Raw genomic sequence first — 22,571 nt, 5'->3', positions numbered from 1 at the left:
GTAGCTGACTACTACAAAAATCCACATATATTTACCAATGTTGGCTCAAAGTCTGACTTATTTATTACTTTTGCACATTATCATTTTAAACTTAAACCAAAATGTAAAACATATTTTTGGTAGGCAAGTAGGGCATTTGCTGATCTATACAGGCTAGCTAAACAACAACCATTCAAATGTGAATTCTTTTATTTATTAAGTCTTATTAAAGATAAAATATTGCACAGAGTAATTTGAATAAAAACATCAACCAAAAAACAGTAAACTTTCAAACTACTATTGATGAATTAAATCAATTACAAATGCATATGAATTTGACATTGTTTTCATATTCTGTCATATGAATATGAGTTCATGTTTAAACCTTTTACCATAATTTACATAAAATTACATTTGACACTAAAGAGATTGGAATTTACTTATCAGCACGGAAAGCAATAGCTAAAACAATCACCTTTATGATCAATCACTTTTATATCATAAAGGTAAAATGGCGCAATTAAAAAAAAGTCCTAGTGGTGTTCGATGGCCTGTATTTTGATGGTATGTCAAGCTGAAGACAATAGATATATACATATTTCCCTTCACTTAATCTATGTGCAAAAATAATAAACAAACCATGAACTTTGTACAAGTCAGATTTCCACAAACTAACAAAATAAACAATAGGTTTCTATTGCAACATGAGTCTAACAATGATAGACTTTACCTCACCGCTGTGCCTTCTTCATATCTGTAATTAAGATTCAGTTATTTCAATTCAATTTTAATACGTACACCTTATAGTGTAAAATAGATAAACCTTTGACAATCATTCACAGGTTAAAAAATCAAAACCAAAATCTTACAGAATATAAAAAATTGTAGCCAATGAATATAAGATTCTTTCATATGGATACATGGAGGATAGGGGTATTCCACCTCAGGGGTCATAAAATGTGGTAAAACCCGAGGTTTGCCTATATACCTATATATTAATAAAATATAGCTATTTTTCAAGTTTATTTTGTTGTAAAAAATAATATTTGAGAGGCATTCAAAGAACATAGGTGATACTAATTGACAATATAACATATTTCTTACAATTAAATCAAGGACTAATGAAGATTGATATATATTTTTACATATATAATGGTCATTTTATGCAGACTATATTTATTGGGTATTTATTGCACTTCAATGCTAGTACATGTTAGAATGAATTAACAAAAATCACTCATTTATAAACAGTCATAATACAAGCATGTTTGTCTGGTGTTTACTAATTGCTTGACATATTTCTGATGCTTTTAAACTTATTATTTTATCTTTGAAAATAAGATCTTAGTAGTGGTCAGTGTTGCCATACATACAAAGTAAAAACAATCTTTTCAACACATCCCCACATATAACATATTACTTTGTGTTGTGGTGTTACACAATATAGTCAGTGAAGTTATTTCAAACATTTGACACTGTGATCACAGACATCTATATAAATATTGTTAAGTTAATCATTTTACAATAAAACTCCAACTCCAAAGTCCAGGCCTTAAAGTCTTCCCAGCTTCATTGTTGTACAATGAAAGAGATATTAGGTAGTCTGCCTCAGCTGTTGACCAGCAGTTAGTTACAGCATTTGTGGCACAAACAGTTCTTGAAATCCAAGGTACCCAAGAAACGCAGTGTAATTTACTGGGTGTTTTATTGTATTTATATTAAATTGCAATCACACTCCTGTAAATTACAAATACAATGTACCACATATCGTGATGACGAGTGGTATGTTACAATACTATTGTGAGACGTACTGACAAAAACAAGTATACAACTGGATTTATGTTGGTGATCATACAGATATTTATTATTGTAAACATTCTCAGAAATATTGTAGAATTCTTCAGACCATTTTGTTAACTTTAAAAACATTTTAAGTTACTTCCTTTTGTTGGAAAACATACTTCTGTTGGCCTTTTTTATAATGGTTTTCCAATTTAGAGAGATCATTTTTCCCCAATTAAGAAAAATATTTAATTATCTCCCATGGTCTGAGAATGACCAACACAATCCAGCTATATAACACAAACAGTTATGTTTCAACACATCCTGTCATGTTACCAAACTTGCCTTGGTATCCAACTGAAACATTCATACCACAATATGAGACAATCTCCCAGAACTGTTTTGTCATCGTTATTTCAGCTGATCTTAAAAAATTGTAAAAAAAAACCAGTTCTTCCCAAAATTTTGATTAGTTTATTCAAATTGAAATACAGAGTATCGAGATCATAGGAACATGATTTCTTGAGTGATTTTGTCGGATCCTCTATGAATGGCAATAAATCAAGAATAAAATGAATAATCAAATTCATTGTTACTATTAATACAAACTATACACCCAAATTTCTGTGTTTTTATGATACACTTGATTAATTATGATTTGAGGATATGCCTGACTGACAATGATTTGAGGATACACTCAACTGACTATGATTTGAGGATACACCCGACTGACTATGATTTGAGGATACACCTGACTGACTATGATTTGAGGATACACTCAACTGACTATGATTTGAGGATACACTCGACTGACTATGATTTGAGGATACACCCGACTGACTATGATTTGAGGATACACCTGACTGACTATGATTTGAGGATACACTTGACTGACTATGATTTTGAGGATACACCCGACTGACTATGATTTTATGATACACCCTACTGACTATGATTTGAGGAGAGAGAGGTACCTTGTTCCGTTGTTGGAGCTAACATCCACTCCCTCCTGAGCCGCTGCTGATATCAACACAACCTCAAATGATTTCCGTTTGTCCAGCTCCTCTGACACCGCGTTTACTTCTGACACCATCGGCAACATCTCCAACACTTGTTCCTGAGCAATCATTTGATCTGTAACAGAATTTGACATGCAACATAGTTACAGACTTTGAGAAACCTCAGTTGGACTATCTGCTTAGTAAGCTTTCCATTTATCTTTTAGGTTTGTACATAGACAGTAAATTTCTTTTCCAGCATTAATTAAAATTGCAGCTTTTGATGAAATGACGAGTTCAAGTTGCACACTATCATTCATTTACTATATTGCTTTATGTTAATTATGAATATTTGAATCACAGCATTTTAAAAACACCAAGATTATTCATATCTCAAGATGTTACGATCACTGGAATAAAATAAAAGAAAACAACGACATAATCTATTATAAAAATCTTCCTTTAGTAAGTACAGTTCTAAAAGATGGTAGCCTACCTTTGGTTAATCCTAGTGAGTGGGTAGCAAATCCTTTGATTTCAGCAATTTCCTTCTGAGCAAAGTCCCAGTCAATGATGTTGGGCAAGCTTTTATCAGCAGTATCTGTCCTCTTTGGGTTCATTAACACATACATGTGGTTAGAACCTGAAATCAGAACATTTTAGTATATATAAAGGTCACAAAATTCCTGATTAAGTATGCACAGCTATAAATACTTTTTCAAACATAAAACTCTGGTTCCACAGATGCAGTTGATAAAAGTTATGGTCTAGCTCTGTCAAGTCTTCAACAAGAAATATTTAATTTCCTTTTGTGTTGTGAGAAACAACTTGTTCATTATTCCTATAGTCATTGTAAAAGTGTCTTAAATTTGCCCCTGGAGGAAATAAAAGTTATGGTCTAGCTCTGTCAAGTCTTCAACAAGAAATATTTAATTTCCTTTTGTGTTGTGAGAAACAACTTGTTCATTATTCCTATAGTCATTGTAAAAGTGTCTTAAATTTGCCCCTGGAGGAAACCATTTTCCTTGCACTGAGTTAATATACAAATCTATAACTTTGCCCTTGTTTCATCTGGATCAGGGTTTTATTATCATACTGGTAGCTGCAAAACTTTCTAGCAATTGCTTTTTTTTAACAAAATTATAATTTAGTTAAAGTACACATAAGTGCAAGATCAAAACGTATAACAAACGATCTCAACTGATAGAAAAGTTTCTGGTTGCCATGCTTACCAAACAGAATCCTGTCTTTGTGTGAGAGAACCTTGGTGTCAGTGAGGGGCAACCCATTGACCTTTGTTTTAGACGCACTCCCAGGAGCAGGTGATATCTCTATGTTGCCGTTTTTATTGGTAAGGATTGCATGTAGTTTCTGAATACTAAGACCACTAAGGCACACATTGGGTAGGGGCTGTGCATCCTTGCGCCCCACCGTTGTTTTGTCTGCGTCGAGGAAGTGACAGATGACACCAGACAGCATAGGATCCTCGTTAAGGTTGATAAGGTAGGGGTCTTTAGATCTTCTCTTGTCTTGTGATCCAACACCCTTAAGTTCATCTGTCTCTGACTGAGCAGCCCTCAACTGTTTAGGAAAAAGAAAACCAACAATATTAAGAGGCCCAAAAGACATGTATATTTCCATGACTACGACAGACACCATTCATCTTATAATACTATGGATCTATATACTGTCAACAATGTCATAAAATAGAGTAAACAAAGCATTATACAAATACACCTTAGTTTGGGCTAGGGCTCATTAGTGATGCTCAGCATTAAAATCTTTCATTACCTAGATGTGATTTCACAAAGATAACAAAAAATGTCTAAACTTCCAATGGAAAGGAACAAAAGACCAACAACTCATTAATTTCAAAACTAATATGATATTAATATTAAATAATTTTTAACATCATACTTTGAAAAAAAAAAAGTTTGGTCCATGCATCATTACTCTAGGACAGTTAGGTGGGTTTTTTTTTGTTTTTTTTTGTCACACAAAGAAGTTGTTTTGTGTTCTTTGGTTTTTTTTTTGTTTAGATTTAGCCTCTAAAGACTTAATATTTTAAACATGTATGACCTTGGCATCCCAGTCTTCTTTGGAGTCGTTTTCTGATAACATTGCCTGGTTGGCCATCAGCTGGGCACGGATTTCTTCTTCCATTTCCTTCTTCATTCGCTCCAACTCTATAGGAAAATACGGTATTCAGGTTTATCATATTATCGTAGCTTTACTTCAGTTTATTATTGCTGTTTCTCTAAAGGTTCTTCACTTGCTGATTTCAATTTCCATGCTCCCTGGCTGTGCAATTTGAAGCCAGACAGAAGCAGTGATATCAATTTTAAGTTTCAAGTGAAATGGTGACTCATAAGTGGTGATATCCAAATTTGAATGTGTACATTAAAAGATATATAACTTTCCATAAGAAATGTATAGACATGAAGCATGTATAGCATTAAGATCTTTAGAGGTATTAACTAAAATATAAACATCAGTACAGTATTGTCCTCAGCTTGTGTTTACAGAGACAACTACGAAACATCAACACAAAAGAAGATGATGGAAGAATTGAACACACCTTCTGGACTCATTCCTGCCGATCCTTCAATCATCCCACCGGACTCCATGGCCTTTTTTAACCTGTCATTCTCCTCCTGTAATCAGCAAAATATCAGATTTCTTTAAAAACCACACGATGAAGTCTCATTATCAAGGTGATTTGGGAATGATGTGTTTTGGGGGCCTGCAGTATATATTGGTGGTGGTCTCTCTAAGATAGTGCCAAACTACTAACTGTAAACAATTGATATTGTAAGTTAATTCTGATATTGGTAACCAAAACAATGACATCATACTCATCAAATAATAGAGTGTCTACGGTGACATCCACATTGAACCATAGACAATTAACCCAGTAGATTTTTACAGCTGGTCAATGTATTACATGACTCGTTTTGTCTTATTCACTTGATGGCTACCAAGTGAACCCCTACCTTAAGTTCTCTGATCAGTTTGTCCATGGGGTTCTCATTGATGACGGCTTTGTTCTTGATTTTCTTGGCTCTGTCAGCATACCGTAGTGTTGACAAGGTCTCGTCATAGTTGATGTCAGCCGGTGATAATGCAGCTATCATAATGGTTTTACTGTAAATCAACATCGAAATGTTTAGTTCTAATCAGTATTCAAATAACGTGGACCTTGATGAGTAAATTATAACCCATGCAATCCAATAAATGGCTATACTCTCATGTAATACACAAAAGAAACATTTATTTGTGTTACAACATCATTGGTTAACTGATCATTTGGAGGGTGCAGCTAAATTCCAATGATATATTACTTCTAACATCTATGGTTAAGTGGGCTTATAGCACAACATATCAGATCCATTTCTCTAGTTCTTTTAAAAAATTAACCACACTTAATGTCTCTTAGTTCTTTTAAAAAATTAACCACACTTAATGTCATGATTTTAGCAGTGGAAATCTCACCTGTTACCTCCCAAAGCATTCTGTAGTAGTTTTGTCAGTACAGAATCTCTGTAGGGGACGACAATTTTCTTCTTTGATCCAGTGGACAGGTCTGCTAATGCTGATATGACGTTACCCAGCGCTGACAAGGACTTGTTAATGTTAGCACCTTCCTTCAATCTGTCTCCAGTCGCCCCCGTACTGTCGGCTCGCTCAGAACCTGAGAGGGACAAAATATACATTTCAGAAAATCTAGTCAGAGCCATCATCAGATAGAACCTCCTATACATAATTTTATAGTCGAAATACAAAAGTTTACAATTAGGATGTAGTTTTTGACTGCTTACCTTTCTTCAAATGTAGCCCAGATTTCAGACTCACCACCAAAAGTTCAAACTAGAGCTGTTTATAAACACAGAAGTTTGTCTATAGCAGCCTTTCTATTTAAAACTCAACTAAGTACATATACCCATTGGACTTTGGAATTCTCAAAACACTTTGTTTTCTCTCTTAAAATGTTAAAACACCTTTATCAAGGTAGAAATTTATATCATTCTTTTTACATTTGTGGTCAGTTAGCAACTACAAAAACAACAAACAATTCTATACAACAAACGTTTATCTATTCAGTATTGGCTACCTCTACACGACTTACCAGCTAAATCCACAAGATTCATTACACTGCTCTTCTTTGTCTCTGAGCCCGAATCACTCTTGATGATCTGATCGAAGGTTATAGAGACAACGGTGTGAGCCCGACTACTTGTGGCGTTCATGTTTGTCGAGGCCACTGTACGATTGGCCGTTCCTGATAAAACAACAAACTTAAATTAACCTTTGGCACTTCAGTAACAGTGAATAGAACGAAAACTCAATGATCAAAGGAATATGATAGCAACCCCAGAAAAATCTTAATAACATCACCAGAGTCCATGGATAAACAAATTTACTTTTGATTTTCAATTGCTTTTCATAACTATTTCTTGGAAGAAAATAAATTGAAACTATAAAGCTTTTGAAAACTTATTACTTGGTTATTTGGCTTACACTGTATCTGTTGGAATTCTGAAAGATGACAGTCAGTATCCAATATCTCAAATCTTTATAGACTTTCATAATGATACTGTTATACAGATATATTAATAAAATAAACTAAAATGGAATTCCAACACAAACCTTGATCCATTCTCTTTTCAATTTCAACATAGCTGCCAACTGGAACTTTCTTAAGGTTCTCCACATAGAACAAGCCTAGTTTGGGATTTTGGCGGACCTGAAGCCCCCCCTTTGGGTTTTCACGAGACAAGAGATCTCGTACCTGTTCATTGTAGATCTCCAACATAGAAAAGGTCACCTCAAATCTCTACAACACAAAAACAACAAAAAAAGTTATAACTATTTCCAACAAGAAATCGTCATCTAAATTTCAACAGGTGTGGTATTCAAAACTAGATTCAGTGAAGACATGTATGAATATCATTGATATGGCAAGATTGGTTTAGTTGTTTCGGCATACCAAGTGAAATTTAGTAAAATATGATTAGAAGATTATCAACCAATGGACTTTCATCACTTACCTTATTTGTATCTGTATTTGTAGACATGGTTTTAAATAATTCATCACAGGTAATGGGTACAATCCCCCTGAAAGAACAAAAAACCACAAATATATCAGGGATTATCTAGGATAAGTTTAATGGGAACCATTGTTAGAGGCCTCAGATAATCTTGTATGAAAGGGCCACACTTTTAAAAACTCAGTCAGACTGCTGTTTCAAAATCTTGTCTGATGATAAGGACGACATGTGTTGCAATTCATGCAAAACACTGTTTAGGTAAGATGTTGTCAAATGGTTTCAATAAATCTAATGATTTTTTATAATGACACTAAAAGAACTGATGCATATGCTTTAAATTCCTGGTAATCTTTGAATTCTCCCTGATTTCTGTTTGCCTGTGAAAAAGACATTATAATATCACACATGGAAATAAATTGAGTTAACATTGTCTGATGCATATATATTGTATATACAGTGTATGTTACAACCAAAAGAAGCAAGCTGTTTAAATTCTATTCAGGCATGTCTTTGCGATGACAAAAGCTCATTGCTACCCACAAGTTCTATTGAAATATTGTGTACAAATTAGCTTCCTATACTTTTTGATGTCTCTTTCAAAAGAATACTAATATAAAGGTCATTTTCATTCATTGTACACTTGAAGAACAACTCCATGATACCCTAAATTATTATGGAATCCCTTATGACTAATGATGGAATTGTTCTTGACAATGTAACATAGCTTGTATTTTGCAAATGCTGATATAAGGCAGAGAAATGGACATTAAATGATGGCATCAGCTTAAATGATAGAACAATTACCCTTTTGCGGGTGATATGTTGGTGAATTTATCCAATAATAATTTTAGCCTTACCGATTGGCACCGTATCCCACCATGGAGTAGGATTTCCCTGAACCTGTCTGTCCATAGGCAAATAGGGAACAGTTGTAACCTGGAAACATAAAATAGGGAACAGTTGTAACCTGGAAACATAAAATAGGGAACAGCTGTAACCTAGATACATAACATAGGGAACAGTTGTAACCTGGAAATATAAAATAGGGAACAGTTGTAACCTGGAAATATAAAATAGGGAACAGCTGTAACCTGGAAACATAACATAGGGAACAGTTGTAACCTGGAAACATAAAATAGGGAACAGTTGTGACCCGGAAACATGAAATAGGGAACAGATGTAACCTGGAAACATAACAAAGGGAACAGTTGTAACCCGGAAACATAAAATAGAGAACAGTTGTAACCTGGAAACATAAAATAGAGAACAGTTGTAACCTGGAAAAATAACATGAGGAACAGTTTTTAACTAGCTGAAAACAGATTACATGTATATAATTTCACAATTCTGATCCTCAAACTCACTACTGTCAGACATATAGAATGATAACACATTGATGATCCCATCGGACTCTTACCATTGAAATATCAGTTTAATGAAACACTGGGGTTTTTTCCCCTTCTTTCTCTGTTTCTTCAAAACCACATCATTACCTGAAGAAACTAATCATGATCTCATTATAGAGGTAGCAAATCTCAAAAGTCTTAATTTATGTGTTCTGATAATGTCAGCCACATTTGTTTAAGAATTGAAATTGAATATTTACCAATAGCAACCAAAAAAAAAATTACCATGTACATGTATCTTTGAAACTTTCCAAAAGGAGACCCATACAGCTATAAAGTCTTAATTATTATCTTCATAGGAAACTAGAGAAAGAAACAGTGAATATAAATTTAGTTCTTAAAACTGAACATCACCAGTCAGTCAGCCATGTTTAAAACTTATAAAACGAGGTTTGAGGACAAAAGTTAAGTACTTAGAGAAATAAGTAATCATATACTTCAATTGTTAATATCAAATATGGCCACCTATCAGTCAATATAAATTATATGGACCACTGACATAAGCCTACTATGTTATGATGGTATCCTTATAACTCTAGGGTGTGCTGCAAACAACATCAGCTCACATTAGTTAGACCAGACCAGATAGCGTTCCAATGTGAGGTTATTGACCAGATGTCTAGACTAGGCAAGGTAAAACCGAGCTAATCAATAAGCTTTGATGAGAAACACATCTATTGTCACACCTGTCCTAGCAACATCAAAACAGATATATATCATAATCACCCTCGAAAAAAAGTCTCTCTCCTGAATTTTACTGAAAATAAAATTCTAAAGCAGCTAGAAATCTAAATGATTCTTGTTCAGAAACAAGAAGGGTTCCAGAAAACGGTAATGTCAATGAATTCTTTATCATCATGAAATTATATCAGTTTCCAATCAATTAATTGTATAGACTCATTCACCATTGGAAACATGTTTGGTATTGGAATCTTCCAGTTCATTAGCTGAAACAGTCTATAATTAATTCTATTGGTAGGATTTTTTATAATCATATTATCAATAGAAATTCAACCTGATCAACTGATTGACAGGAAGCCTGTTGCCTTTTTGTAAGATTTTCATAATCAGTGGAAATAATCATAATAGAACCACAATATAATTTATCTAATAAAGCACTCCGACAAGGCATGATTTCAGAAATGAAACAGTAATTTATATAGCAAATACAAGTTTATTGAATTACCAGGACACAGTCGTGACTATTTCCATATTGATTAGTCTTGATATCCTGATTCCTATGAATTATATAGACATGAAGGAAGAGTAGGGCTTATACATATATCACATGACCTGCGTGTGACACAGCCATGAGGACATCAATATCACGTCAACTGTGTCGGCTCCCGGACGTCAGTACTATATATAAATTACACCAGACTAACAGCTATATACATCCACTCAACATCAAAGTCATGTCTACCCGATCCAGTAGTAGTTAATCAATCTAGTTCTGATTATTTCAATGGATCAATTATTCTTTGATTATAGAAACACAACACCAAGAGAACAGTTTAATCAAGTTACTTTGTTTTTACTGTTAAACAGTAAACACGATGAAAGTATTCATGAGAGAGAAATATGATAAATTGTGATGCTGCTGGAACAACAGTTTTATCACTGCATCTCTTGTTATAATTATCAAAACAATACTGGATCCAATAAGAAACCCCCATCCCGTTTTCCTTCTTACACAGACTTATCTGAATATGACACAAAAATTGCCATATTACTAGTGGAGCCATTCATAGAGACTGTCTAATCAAATGTGTTTGCAGATTAAAACAGTTTATATTGTTTTTAAGTAGTTTTAAATAGTACTTAAGACAACTGCCCATCCCAATGTATGGGTAGGTTTCAATATCTACTCAGAAGTGGAAGACTAGTGGCAGAAAGTCAGAAGATATTTCCATAATACACACATACAATGTAAAACAAATGTTTAAAAACTGTCATTCAAGACTATGAGGAAACAATAATTTTCCAAAAAGCCTTGTCCTTGATGCATTATTTATATCAATAGAAATATTATAATTCCTGTTCAGCTATAATTCACGGTTGACTAGGGACCAGTGAATATTTAATTCAAACAACGACGATAGCAGTATATAGGCTGTCCTTTACCATGGCTGCAGGTAAATATAATATACACACTATCCGATAAAATCAATGGAAAGTGCCAGGTTTCGGCTGGCATCGTTAAATATATGCTATGCTATTTACCGCAATAAAATCTACTTTGGCAGGCATAAACAAATATACAAGTGTTAATCCATAAGGAGGCTGTCTTATTATTTTATTTTCTAAAGATCCAATATGGAGATAATTTATACGATTGTGAACAAAAACATAATGTAACATTGATTCCAACAGAGGTACCAAGGGCCTGTATTGCTATGAATTTAAGGATTTCACTGTTTGATAGTAGGAAGTTAGATATGGGTTAAGGCTAATATGTCATGATAAAAGTAATCAGATTAATACCAGTAGCTATTGAAATATAGGATTTAATCTGTAAATTCCTATATATTTGGATATACAAAGTGTGCCAGCATGACTGTAGAGGTTTTAATGGTAATACAGTCTAAATTTTAAATCAAGATAAGAGGTAAATTTGTGACCTTGAAAATATCAATATAAGAAATCCTTTCTTTCTGATTTATAGCATTATATAAATCCTTAGGACAACCTCATTTGACCTAATATATCACAATGCCCCTGGCAGGTATATAAGCTTCAAATGGCAGTGTAAAGAAACACTTTCATTGATTGAAATGTAATGTGAAAGTATGAATGAATTGACATATCTAGTTCATCAATACATTTAAGTCAAACTTGGGCAGATCCACACCTTCCAGATTGTTTAGGTATATCTTATGCTCTGTGAATAGTTGGAATCATTTAAGTGTAGGAGGTTGAGAAAAGCCAGAGAACACCAAGAAAAACCACTGACCTACAATTAGTGCCTGGCAACTAGCTGCCTTACTACATGGGTTTTGAATTTGCAACTCTGAGATGAAGGGCAAGTGAACAGTATTATGTTAAACACCTAAGCCACCTGCCACCACGGCCTTAGAACACCTTAGCCACTCAGCCACACAGCTTTGGAATGCCTTGTCCACTCTGCCATTGTGGCTTTAGAACACCTTAGCCACTCCGCCGCGGCAGCACTATAGGTCTGAACTTGTATACATGTATTAGTTGGTTAGAGCATCAATCTGTATAGAGGTAGCAGGGCCCCCTGTTGGAAACCGCAGAGGATACAATGCAGTTATTTGTTGCTGTTACACATTCCATAGTTCATAAAGATTTAAAGAATCATGCTAAATAAACTTAACAATTTTATTACAATAAACAACTTTCATTACATAGTGTTATTGACTGAAACTGAACAGCGGTTTACGTGCACTTGGTAAGTCGTTATATAAAGTTGTAAAGGAGTACATGTCGTAGGGCGTGTCAGACCAATCATGTTTACAATATCCCTTCAATTCTTATATAAAAAGCACAATGGCACCATACAAATACATCTACCTGAGATTTAATTCTGATAACCTCTAGCTGGCCACAATAACGGTACATTGTTTAGGCTTACACAATAAGTCCATTTACACAGTATGTTTCTCAATATTAAAGGCCTATTCTATCTACCTAATATCTCTTAACCACATCCTACAATTGTAAACCGCTCACAGCCAACAATAACATACTGCAAACTTCATCTTCATGTATACAAAGTTCAATGCAGGATAATTGAAAACTGAAACAGTAAATCATCTTTTTATTAGGGAGGGTTTATTAAAGCCTGTTTGAAAGGAAAAACCAATTTTTTTTCAATAATGATGCAAATTCCTGATAGCCATTTAATAAATAGGTAGGCTCCCAGATATATATTAAAATATAAAGTTGAGAAAAATTTGTGTGTACCAAAGAGATGAAATCGCTCTCCAACCATCGGTTTTACTTAAAATGGTTCTTCCTATTCTTGGTACAAATAACATAAAGAGTTGAACATAGGAAGTTTAACCAAAGGCAATCACACTAATTCAACTTTGGCTAATTCTAAGGTAATCAACCTACCTTCAAATGCATTATCAAGTACACCCTGACCAAGATCTTCAAACACTTTACGTTGACTGGCATAGTTAGATCCAGGTGTCGGCTCAAATAGGCCTTCTGCTGACTCGACCATTCCATCATGGGACCTGTGTAGAAAGATATAAACTTTATATTGATTATAAAGAAGAGCACTAGACAAAAAATAAATCACTGAACCTTAAAGCTGAAAATTTTTTTTTTTTAAAATTTCAATTTCAGATCCACATTAATCAAGGTCAACATCTGATTGATATGGAATTAATTTCTAATAAACATTAGCTTTAATGTCATGCTTTTGTTTCATTCAAATTTCTTTTGTGAAAATAAGCACTAAATTATGATTATACTACATCATTATAAAACAAGGAACCTTCAAGGGATCAATATTATGGCACTCGAGTAGCAGAAAATCAATTATAAACCAGTTACAGTCATAAAGAGCAAAAACGAATTTGGCAATTTCCAACCGTGCCATATCAAGGCCACACAGAAAATGCAATTACTGCCATCACATTTTTAACACAAAAAATTCTGGTGCAAAAAGACCAATGCTAAACATAAAATTTCCGCTGAAAATTAAATTACTTTTATAGTGATTATTTGATTGACAATCTCAATTTTATGCTTTTTACTTATAAATTCATACTATGGTCCCAATAAAGGTATCATTTTATTTTTTTTTTACATGACTCCTTATAGTTGATTAAACACATTCCATTACCAGTTTACTTTTTACTTACCAATAAGAATAATCGAACGAAAACTGCATGGAAAAGCATCAGCAGCAGCAGGTAATGAAAACAAACAAATAAAAAGTATATGATTAACAATCTTCTTCAAACTGAAGTATTGGAAGATAACATATAATGACTTTTTTTTTAATGTTAATTTAAAGCTCCTTAAAGCTATTAAAGACATTAGGGAGTTGATTCTCACTTCTGCATATGGATTTGTTTATGTTATAGGGATTGGATTTCGTTTTTATGTTAACCATGCTTGTATATTTACACTTGCTAGGCTTGGTCACTATACGCTAATACTAGCCGATTTTGTTTACCATAACTGCATGGTAACATTGAACTTTGAACTTGCGTAAGGAAATGTTCTGTGCAACGTAAAAGGACTACTTTTTTAAAAAAGAAACACATGGCTTTGTTTACATTTTGACGCAACATTACGTGTATATTGTTGTTTTTCATAGAAATTTTGGAAAAATGTAAACAATATATACATGTTTTATATTTATATATGATTCAAACAATTTTTAAATTAACAATTGTATAAAGAAACGGAAAAATATCCCGACCGGGGCGACGTGCTTTCATTTTTGTTAAAAATGATGGGTGTCAAATGTAAACATTACCTCTGTGCCTATGTTCGTCCTAAGATCGAGCCTTATGGGTGGACGGGTGAGAGACCCTCTGATAGAGGTCAGTTATAAACATATCCTCTTGTCTTTGTTCTTTGAGTATTTAATCATGTGTATTATAAAACATGCACCGCTAATAATCCACGTGTTGACAGTTCCGCGTCACCACAAATACATTGTATCCATCGAACACAAGTGAATTTGTTTCATCTATCGATGGCGATATGGATCTAAGCGTAGATTATATAATCACATGGCTCCCAAGGATGTAATACCGTCAAGTCAGACGACATCTCAAACACATTGAGCTACTTGAAAATCGGTGTTTTGCCAACTTCGGCAAACTAAAGTGTGTAAGCGTGCGTCAGCTTCGCCTGGCTGCACAATAACGGTCACCGAGTTCACACATGTGGCCGTGTACAAATTCTTTATGTTATTACGCTATATATTAACTTTTAGCAAAATTGAATATATATTTAAAGTTCTGATCTGATTAAATAAAATTATCTCTGAAATTTACTTTGTTTGTCATGTTTATTTTACACTAAAATATTGAACTTTTTTGTCGTCGCGGAAGAATAATTCTACCTTACGTGAAGCGTCACCATTCGCTGTTCAAATGAGTAAGCTCCTCCCACTTTTGACCGACTTGTATTGAATAATTACGTCACTTTCAAATGACGATTTTTTTGCATAAAATATAAATAAAAAGTAGTGTGAGTGTAAATATAGGGATTGGATTTTGTTTTTATGTTAACCATGCTTGTATGGAGCAATTCCTCTAAGAATATATTCAATATGGGGCGCTAACGCGCCCCATAGAATATATTCTTAGAGGAATTGCTCCATACAAGCATGGTTAACATAAAAACGAAATCCAATCCCTATATGGAGCAATTCCTCTCAGAATATATTCTATGGGGCGCGTTAGCGCCCCATATTGAATATATTCTTAGAGGAATTGCTCCATACAAGCATGGTTAACATAAAAGCGAAATCCAATCCCTATATTTACACTCACATTACTTTTTTCATTTATATTTTATGCAATAAAATCGTCATTTGAATGTGACGTAATTATTCAATAAAAGTCGGTCAAAAGTGGGAGGAGCTTACTCAATTGAACAGCGAATGATGACTCTTCACATAAGGTAGAATTATTCATCCGCGACGACAAAAAGTTCAATATTTTATTGTAAAATAAACATGACAAACAAAGTCAATTTCAGAGATAATTTGATTTAATCAGATCAGAACTTTAAATATATATTCAATTTTGCTAAAAGTTAATATATATAGCGTAATAACATAAAGAATTTGTACACGGTCACATGTGTGTACTCGGAGACCGTTATTGTGCAGCGAGGCGAAGCTGACGCACGCTTACACACTGGAGTTGTCAAAACACCGATTTTCAAGTAGCTCAATGTGTTTGAGATGTCGTCTGACTTGACGATATTACATCCTTGGGAGCCATGTGATTATATAATCTACGCTCATATCGCCATCGATAGATGAAACAAATTCACTTGTATTAGATGGATACAATGTATTTGTGGTGACGCGTAACTGTCAACACGTGGATTATTAGCGGTGCATGTTTTATAATACACATGATTAAATTCTCAAAGAACAAAGACAAGAGGATATGTTTATAACTGACCTCTTTCAGAGGGTCTCACGCCCGTCTACCTCAAAGACTCGATCGTAGGACGAACATAGGCACAGAGGTAATGTTTACATTTGACACTCATCATTTTTAACAAAAATGAAAGCACGTCGCCCCGGTCGGGATATTTTTCCGTTTCTTTATAAAATTGTTAATTTAAAAATTGTTTGAATCATATATAAATATAAAACATGTATTATTTTGTTTACATTCTTCCCAAATCCTATGAAAAACAACAATATATACGTAATGTTGCGTCAAAATGTAAACAAAGCCATGTGTTTCTTTTTAAAAAAAGTAGTCCTTTTACGTTGCACAGAACATTTTCATACGCAAGTTCAAAGTTCAATGTTACCATGCAGTTATGGTAAACAAAATCGGCTAGTATTAGCGTATAGTGACCAAGCATAGCAAATTTAAAGCTCCTTAAAGCTATTAAAGACATTAGGGAGTTGATTCTCACTTCTGCATATGATTAACAGTATTTAGGGGGTGTGGAGGTCGCAGTAGTTTAGGATGCTGAATTCCTATCAGTAATATAGATTAGTCAATTGTTGACAAAATTAATGATGTGCACTATGGCTATAGACTAGCCATAAACTCACCCCCTAACAACTATAGTCTTATACCTCACACCCTATTTGACTGACAAATAAGCCTAAGCTATAAGTCCTTCTTTGTTTCATGATCAGGTCTCTTGCAACTAGATCCTGATGGTAAACAAGAGGCCCAAGGGCCTTAACGGTCATCTGACTCATGGCACAAAACAACAGTCACAGTATAATGGAGTGGTTAACAATTATTATAAGCAATACAAGGAACTCCTTTTTTGAATATGTAAGTTTCTGAAATAGGTAAAGGTCATTTGTTGAACAAACTTGGTAGCCCTTCATCCATATATGGTATTAACCCATTCAAGGATGAAGGAGGAGTCGGATTTCAAAGCCAAATTTCAGCAAAGCTCCCATTTTGGACCCCTGACGTTCTATCCCCATGGGTCTTACCTCGTCCTGTATAAAATATGTTCCCCCTTCTGAGCCCCACCCCTCTGTCCCCTAGGGTCTGACCTAACTCTTTTATATTAAATATGATTGTCCTTCTCCAGTGATGTTTCACACAAAATATGGATGCATTAATCCACTCAAGGGTTAGGAAGGAGTAGGCTTTTAAAGCAAAATTTAATCAAAATTCCCCATTCTGAGCCCCGCCCCTCTGTCCCCAGGGGTCGGACCTAACTTGTTTATATAAAATATGACAGCCCTTCCTCTACGTTCTTTTACACAAAATATGGATGAAATCCACTCAAGGGTTAAGGAGGAGTAGAATTTTAAAGCTAAAACAATTACATGTACTCATTGTAATGGACACTAATACATAATCCCCCAAATGACCCTCTCCCTCCCCCTCCCCATCTCCACCTGCAACAAATTAAGAATGCAGTTGCACAGTGTATGAACATTTTGAAAGAAATTTTGAGGTACTTTTACATGCAATGAATTAATATTGCTGCACGAAAATTTGAAAACAGGAGGTTTGCCCAGCAAAAATCTTTCAAAATTTTTATCATACTGATAAGCATCCCTTTATAACCCTTTATACTAAATTTCATTGAAATCAGAGACCGAAATATAAAAACAGGAAGTTGGCCCAGTGGCCATCTTGGAATACCAAAATCTTTACCAAAATGTTTGCATGTTGTTCGCCATCCCTTAAAACCTCTACAGACTAATTTTTGTTGAGATCAGAGACTGAAACCTGAAAACAGGAAGTGGGCTCGCAGCCATCTTGGAATACTAAAATCTTTATGAAAATATTTGCATGTTGTTCGCCATCCCTTTAAACCTCTACAGACTAATTTTTGTTGAGATCAGAGACTGAAACCTGAAAACAGGAAGTGGGCCAGCGACCATCTTGGAATACCAAAATCTTTATAAAAATGTTTGTATGTTGTTCGCCATCCCTTAAAACCCCTTTAGACCAATTTTCATTGAGATCAGATACTGAAGACTGAAAACAGGAAGTGGGCCAGTGGCCATCTTGGAATACTAAAATCTTTATATGAAATATGATTGTCCTTCCCTAATGATGTTTTACACCAAATATGGATGAAATCCTCTCAAGAGTTGAGGAGGAGTAAGATTTTAAAGCTAAAATTAAGAAAATTTGCCCTTTTGGGGCCCCACCCCTCAGCCCCTAGGGGTCGGACCTTTCTCATTTATATCAAAAAATAATTGTCCTTCCCCAATGATGTTTCACACCAAATATGGATGAAGGAGGAGTAGGATTTTAAAGCTTAAATTAAGAAAATTTGCCCCTTTGGGGCCCTGCCCCTCTGACCCTAGGGGTGGGACCTATCTCATTTATATAAAATATGATTGTGCTTCTCAAATGATGTTTTAAAACCAAATATGAATGAAATCCATTCATGGATGAAGGAGGAATAGGATTTTAAAGCTTAAATTAAGAATATTTGCCCTTTTGGGGCCCCACCCCTCAGCCCCTAGGGGTCGGACCAAGCTCATTTATATAAAAAATAATTGTCCCTCCCCAAAGATGTTTCACACCAAAAATGGATGAAATCCATCTAAGAATGAAGGAGGAGTAGGATTTTAAAGCTAAAATTAAGAAAATTTGCCCTTTTGGGGCCCCGCCCCTCTGACCCTAGATGTCGGACCAGGCTCATTTATATAAAATATGATTGTCCTTCCCTAATGATGTTTCATACTAAATATGGATGAAATCAACCCAAGGATGAAGGAGGAGTAGGATTTTAAAGCTTAAAATAAGAAAATTTGCCCTTTTGGGGCCCCACCCCTCAGCCCCTAGGGGTCGGACCAAGCTCATTTATAAAAAATATGATTGTCTTTCTCCAATAATGTTTCCCACCAAATATGGATGAAATCCATTCAAGGATGAAGGAGGAGTAGGATTTTAAAGCTAAAATTAAGAAAATTTGCCTTTTTGGGCCCTGCCCCTCTGACCCTAGGGGTTGGACCAGGCTCATTTATATAAAATATGACTGTCCTTCCCTAATGATGTTTCACACTAAATATGGATGATATCAACCCAAGGATGAAGGAGGAGTAGGATTTTAAAGCTTAAAATAAGAAAATTTGCCCTTTTGGGGCCCCACCCCTCAGCCCCTAGGGGTTGGACCAAGCTCATTTATATAAAATATGATTGTCTTTCCCCAATAATGTTTCACACCAAATATGGATGAAATCCATCCAAGGATGAAGGAGGAGTAGGATTTTAAAGCTAAAATTAAGAAAATTTGCCCTTTTTGGGGCCCCACCCCTCAGCCCCTAGGGGTCGGACCAGGCTCATTTATATAAAATATGATTGTCCTCTTCCCTAATGATGTTTCACACCAAATATGGATGAAATCCATCCAAGGATGAAGGAGGAGTAGGATTTTAAAGCTAAAATTAAGAAAATTTGCCCTTTTTGGGGCCCCACCCCTCAGCCCCTAGGGGTCGGACCAGGCTCATTTATATAAAATATGATTGTCCTTCCCTAATGATGTTTCACACCAAATATGGATGAAATCAACCCAAGGATGAAGGAGGAGTAGGATTTTAAAGCTTAAAATAAGGAAATTTGCCCTTTTGGGGCCCCACCCCTCAGCCCCTAGGGGTTGGACCAAGCTCATTTATATAAAATATGATTGTCCTTCCCTAATGATGCTTCACACCAAATATGGATGAAATCCGCTTAGCCGTTAAGGAGGAGTAGCGTTTTAAAGGAAAAAGTTTACGCACGACGGACGGCGCACTGCGCACGGCGCATGGCGGACGGCGGACGGCGGACGACGACGGACGAATCACGATGACTATAGGTCATCCTGACCCTTCGGGTCAGATGACCTAAAAAGCCCCCTCATCACTTTACAACTTTTTACTCATGTTTGCTTTGACTTTTTTTTGGTGGTTGATTTGGTCACTTAGCGTTAGAAGTTTGAAGGTGGTCTGAGGACTGAACATGTTCAAGTCTCTAGCCTTATCTGTGTCAATTGTTCTGCTTTAGTGGTTTGGAAAATTAAAAGTAATTTTAATTTATAACAAAGCTACTGACTCAGGCTCTAACAATACACCTGGTAAATAAGCATAACTACTCTATTTACATGCAAATATCATGGATGAATATAAAAATAAACTTTACAATGTTTCTGTTACTGACAAACTTACCTGATGACCAGATCAGATTTTAATTACTAATCGTGTTAGGACAAACTTTAAAATCAATAGTTAATTAAAAAAATATCTTCTAACATTATGATGCATAAAACTAATACCACCTGGTTAAGCGTGTCTAAGTGATAGATTTCATAACCAGTTTATTTATAATTAATTAATTGCAGTGTATTGAGGCTGTTCCTAGGTGACAGTGTGATACACATTGTAACATTGTACTGCGTGGGTAATCAGACATGCAGTCCTATAATAACCACCTTATTGTTATATACCGATGTGTATACACACCAACCAGGAACACATAATGCAATTTTAATTTTCTATATCCCTTCTAAATTTTAAGTGCATGACAAATTTAAAATTTCAGTATCACTTCAATAGGCTACAGATCTGATTTAACATAGGTCTGCAAGCCTCCCGATTAAAAATGTTCATCGAAACAGTTTTACAAATTACACTGATATTCATTCATAGTATGAATTTAATCTCCTATGTATAATGAATCAAGGTATAAACATGTGCTTACCTTTTTTGGCTCTTCATCTGAAACACAATAGATTGCATTAACAATTAACAAATCAATACAAATAAATATGTATATTGATTACCTATATTTATTTGGTTTCCATTTAAAGCCAGAGCATATATAGGACAAAAGATATGACAGGATACATACAGCTGATCTAAAACCTTAATCTAATACCCTAATCAATATAATTAGTGCCCATGACAACTAAATAATCGGTATTAAAGGGGCACTTTTGAGGATAACATATACCCTGCTAACCCTCATGAATGGTGTTTTAAAGCCAGTAAATATTGTGGCCATTTCACATCCTTAGTGTATATCATATTGCTTATACTGTAAAACAGCATTTGTTTTTTTTTAATAAACATAATCAAGAAAAAGAGCCAACTGTTGTTGTTACAAAATGTAAATAATGAGGGAATGTGCATGTGGATATGATATATCATGGTACTAGGCATTTGTTTTGGGTGAAACACTAATGTAAAGGATTTTGATTTAGGTCAAGAGATTCTTTGACCAGTAAATGAAATAAAAATACTAGTTCTTTACATACTTCTAGACCAATTAACATACTCTATTTCGGATTCAAAATATAGTTATAAGAAGTTGGAATGTACAATAGGTATCTTTCAAATCTTTCAATGTTTCAGATATAATTATGCATCAGCAAAAATAACAATAATATCAACAACTGCTATTCAAGACATTGCAAAATCATTTTTGGAAGGTACTACTTCAGACTACAAATCAGGAAGTCTGATACGCGATAACAGTTCAATGTTAATGCCAAACCATGTTTTGTTATATACATGTATTATAAATTACCCAATGGAACCATGCAGTGATCTATTCAATTACCTAATTGTTATAGAGTGTTTGAGTCGACATTAGGCATTGAAGTGTAAAGTAGATCGTGCCAAAAGATTACATTAAAGACAAAGCTATATTAAACAAGAGGCCCAGAGGGCCTGTATCGCTCACCTGGTTTGTAATGCTATGTAATGTTCTGAATATAAGTTCATTGTTTCTTTTCTAAAGGAATTTGAATATTTACTTCTAATTCCCCTATTGGGCTCCACTCTTTCTGCTCCAGGGGGTCAAAGCCAAAATTTATACGAATTCTGTTAACCTCAAGGATGTTTCTGGCCAAATTTGGTTACAATCCATGCAGAACTCTAGGACAAGTAGCAATTTTTAGGATTTACCTCTATTTCCCCTATTGAGCCCCGCCCCTCCTGCCCCCAGGGGGGTCAGAGCCAAAATTTATACAAGTTCTGTTCCCCTTCCCCCAAGAATGTTTCTGGCCAAATTTGGTTACAATCCATCCAGAACGCTAGGATAAGTAGCGATTTATAGGATTTACTTCTATTTCCCCTATTGGGCCTCGCCCCTCCTGCCCCCGGGGGGTCAGGGTCACCATTTATACAAAATCTAATCCCCTTCCCCTAAGGAAGTTTCTGGCCAATTTTGGTTGCAATCCATGCTGAACTCTAGGACAAG

The 22,571-nt window shown here is 34.9% G+C and overlaps 1 protein-coding gene across 9 annotated transcripts in view; it reads right to left on the bottom strand.

The window, feature by feature from the left end:
* LOC138315131 (kinesin-like protein KIF28) overlaps window positions 1-22,571 on the bottom strand; it is a 64,856-nt gene that overhangs the window by 30,185 nt on the left and 12,100 nt on the right. For 8 of the 9 annotated variants that reach the window (XM_069255907.1, XM_069255904.1, XM_069255910.1 and 5 more), the window contains exons 4-18: window positions 21,069-21,085; window positions 14,052-14,074; window positions 13,294-13,418; window positions 8,665-8,743; window positions 7,808-7,874; window positions 7,407-7,593; window positions 6,886-7,038; window positions 6,252-6,450; window positions 5,753-5,903; window positions 5,338-5,413; window positions 4,839-4,945; window positions 3,992-4,340; window positions 3,256-3,402; window positions 2,736-2,895; window positions 710-733 (exon numbers count right to left, since the gene is read on the bottom strand). In XM_069255907.1, the coding sequence (XP_069112008.1) occupies window positions 710-733; window positions 2,736-2,895; window positions 3,256-3,402; window positions 3,992-4,340; window positions 4,839-4,945; window positions 5,338-5,413; window positions 5,753-5,903; window positions 6,252-6,450; window positions 6,886-7,038; window positions 7,407-7,593; window positions 7,808-7,874; window positions 8,665-8,743; window positions 13,294-13,418; window positions 14,052-14,074; window positions 21,069-21,085 (1,864 nt within the window). The remainder of the gene's footprint in view (window positions 1-709; window positions 734-2,735; window positions 2,896-3,255; window positions 3,403-3,991; window positions 4,341-4,838; window positions 4,946-5,337; window positions 5,414-5,752; window positions 5,904-6,251; window positions 6,451-6,885; window positions 7,039-7,406; window positions 7,594-7,807; window positions 7,875-8,664; window positions 8,744-13,293; window positions 13,419-14,051; window positions 14,075-21,068; window positions 21,086-22,571) is intronic. The other variant, XM_069255905.1, reaches the window with a different exon arrangement.

Source organism: Argopecten irradians, chromosome 2, assembly GCF_041381155.1.
Source record: "Argopecten irradians isolate NY chromosome 2, Ai_NY, whole genome shotgun sequence".
NCBI classification, from domain to species: domain Eukaryota; kingdom Metazoa; phylum Mollusca; class Bivalvia; order Pectinida; family Pectinidae; genus Argopecten; species Argopecten irradians.
This window is presented reverse-complemented; position numbering and strand designations above follow the sequence as displayed.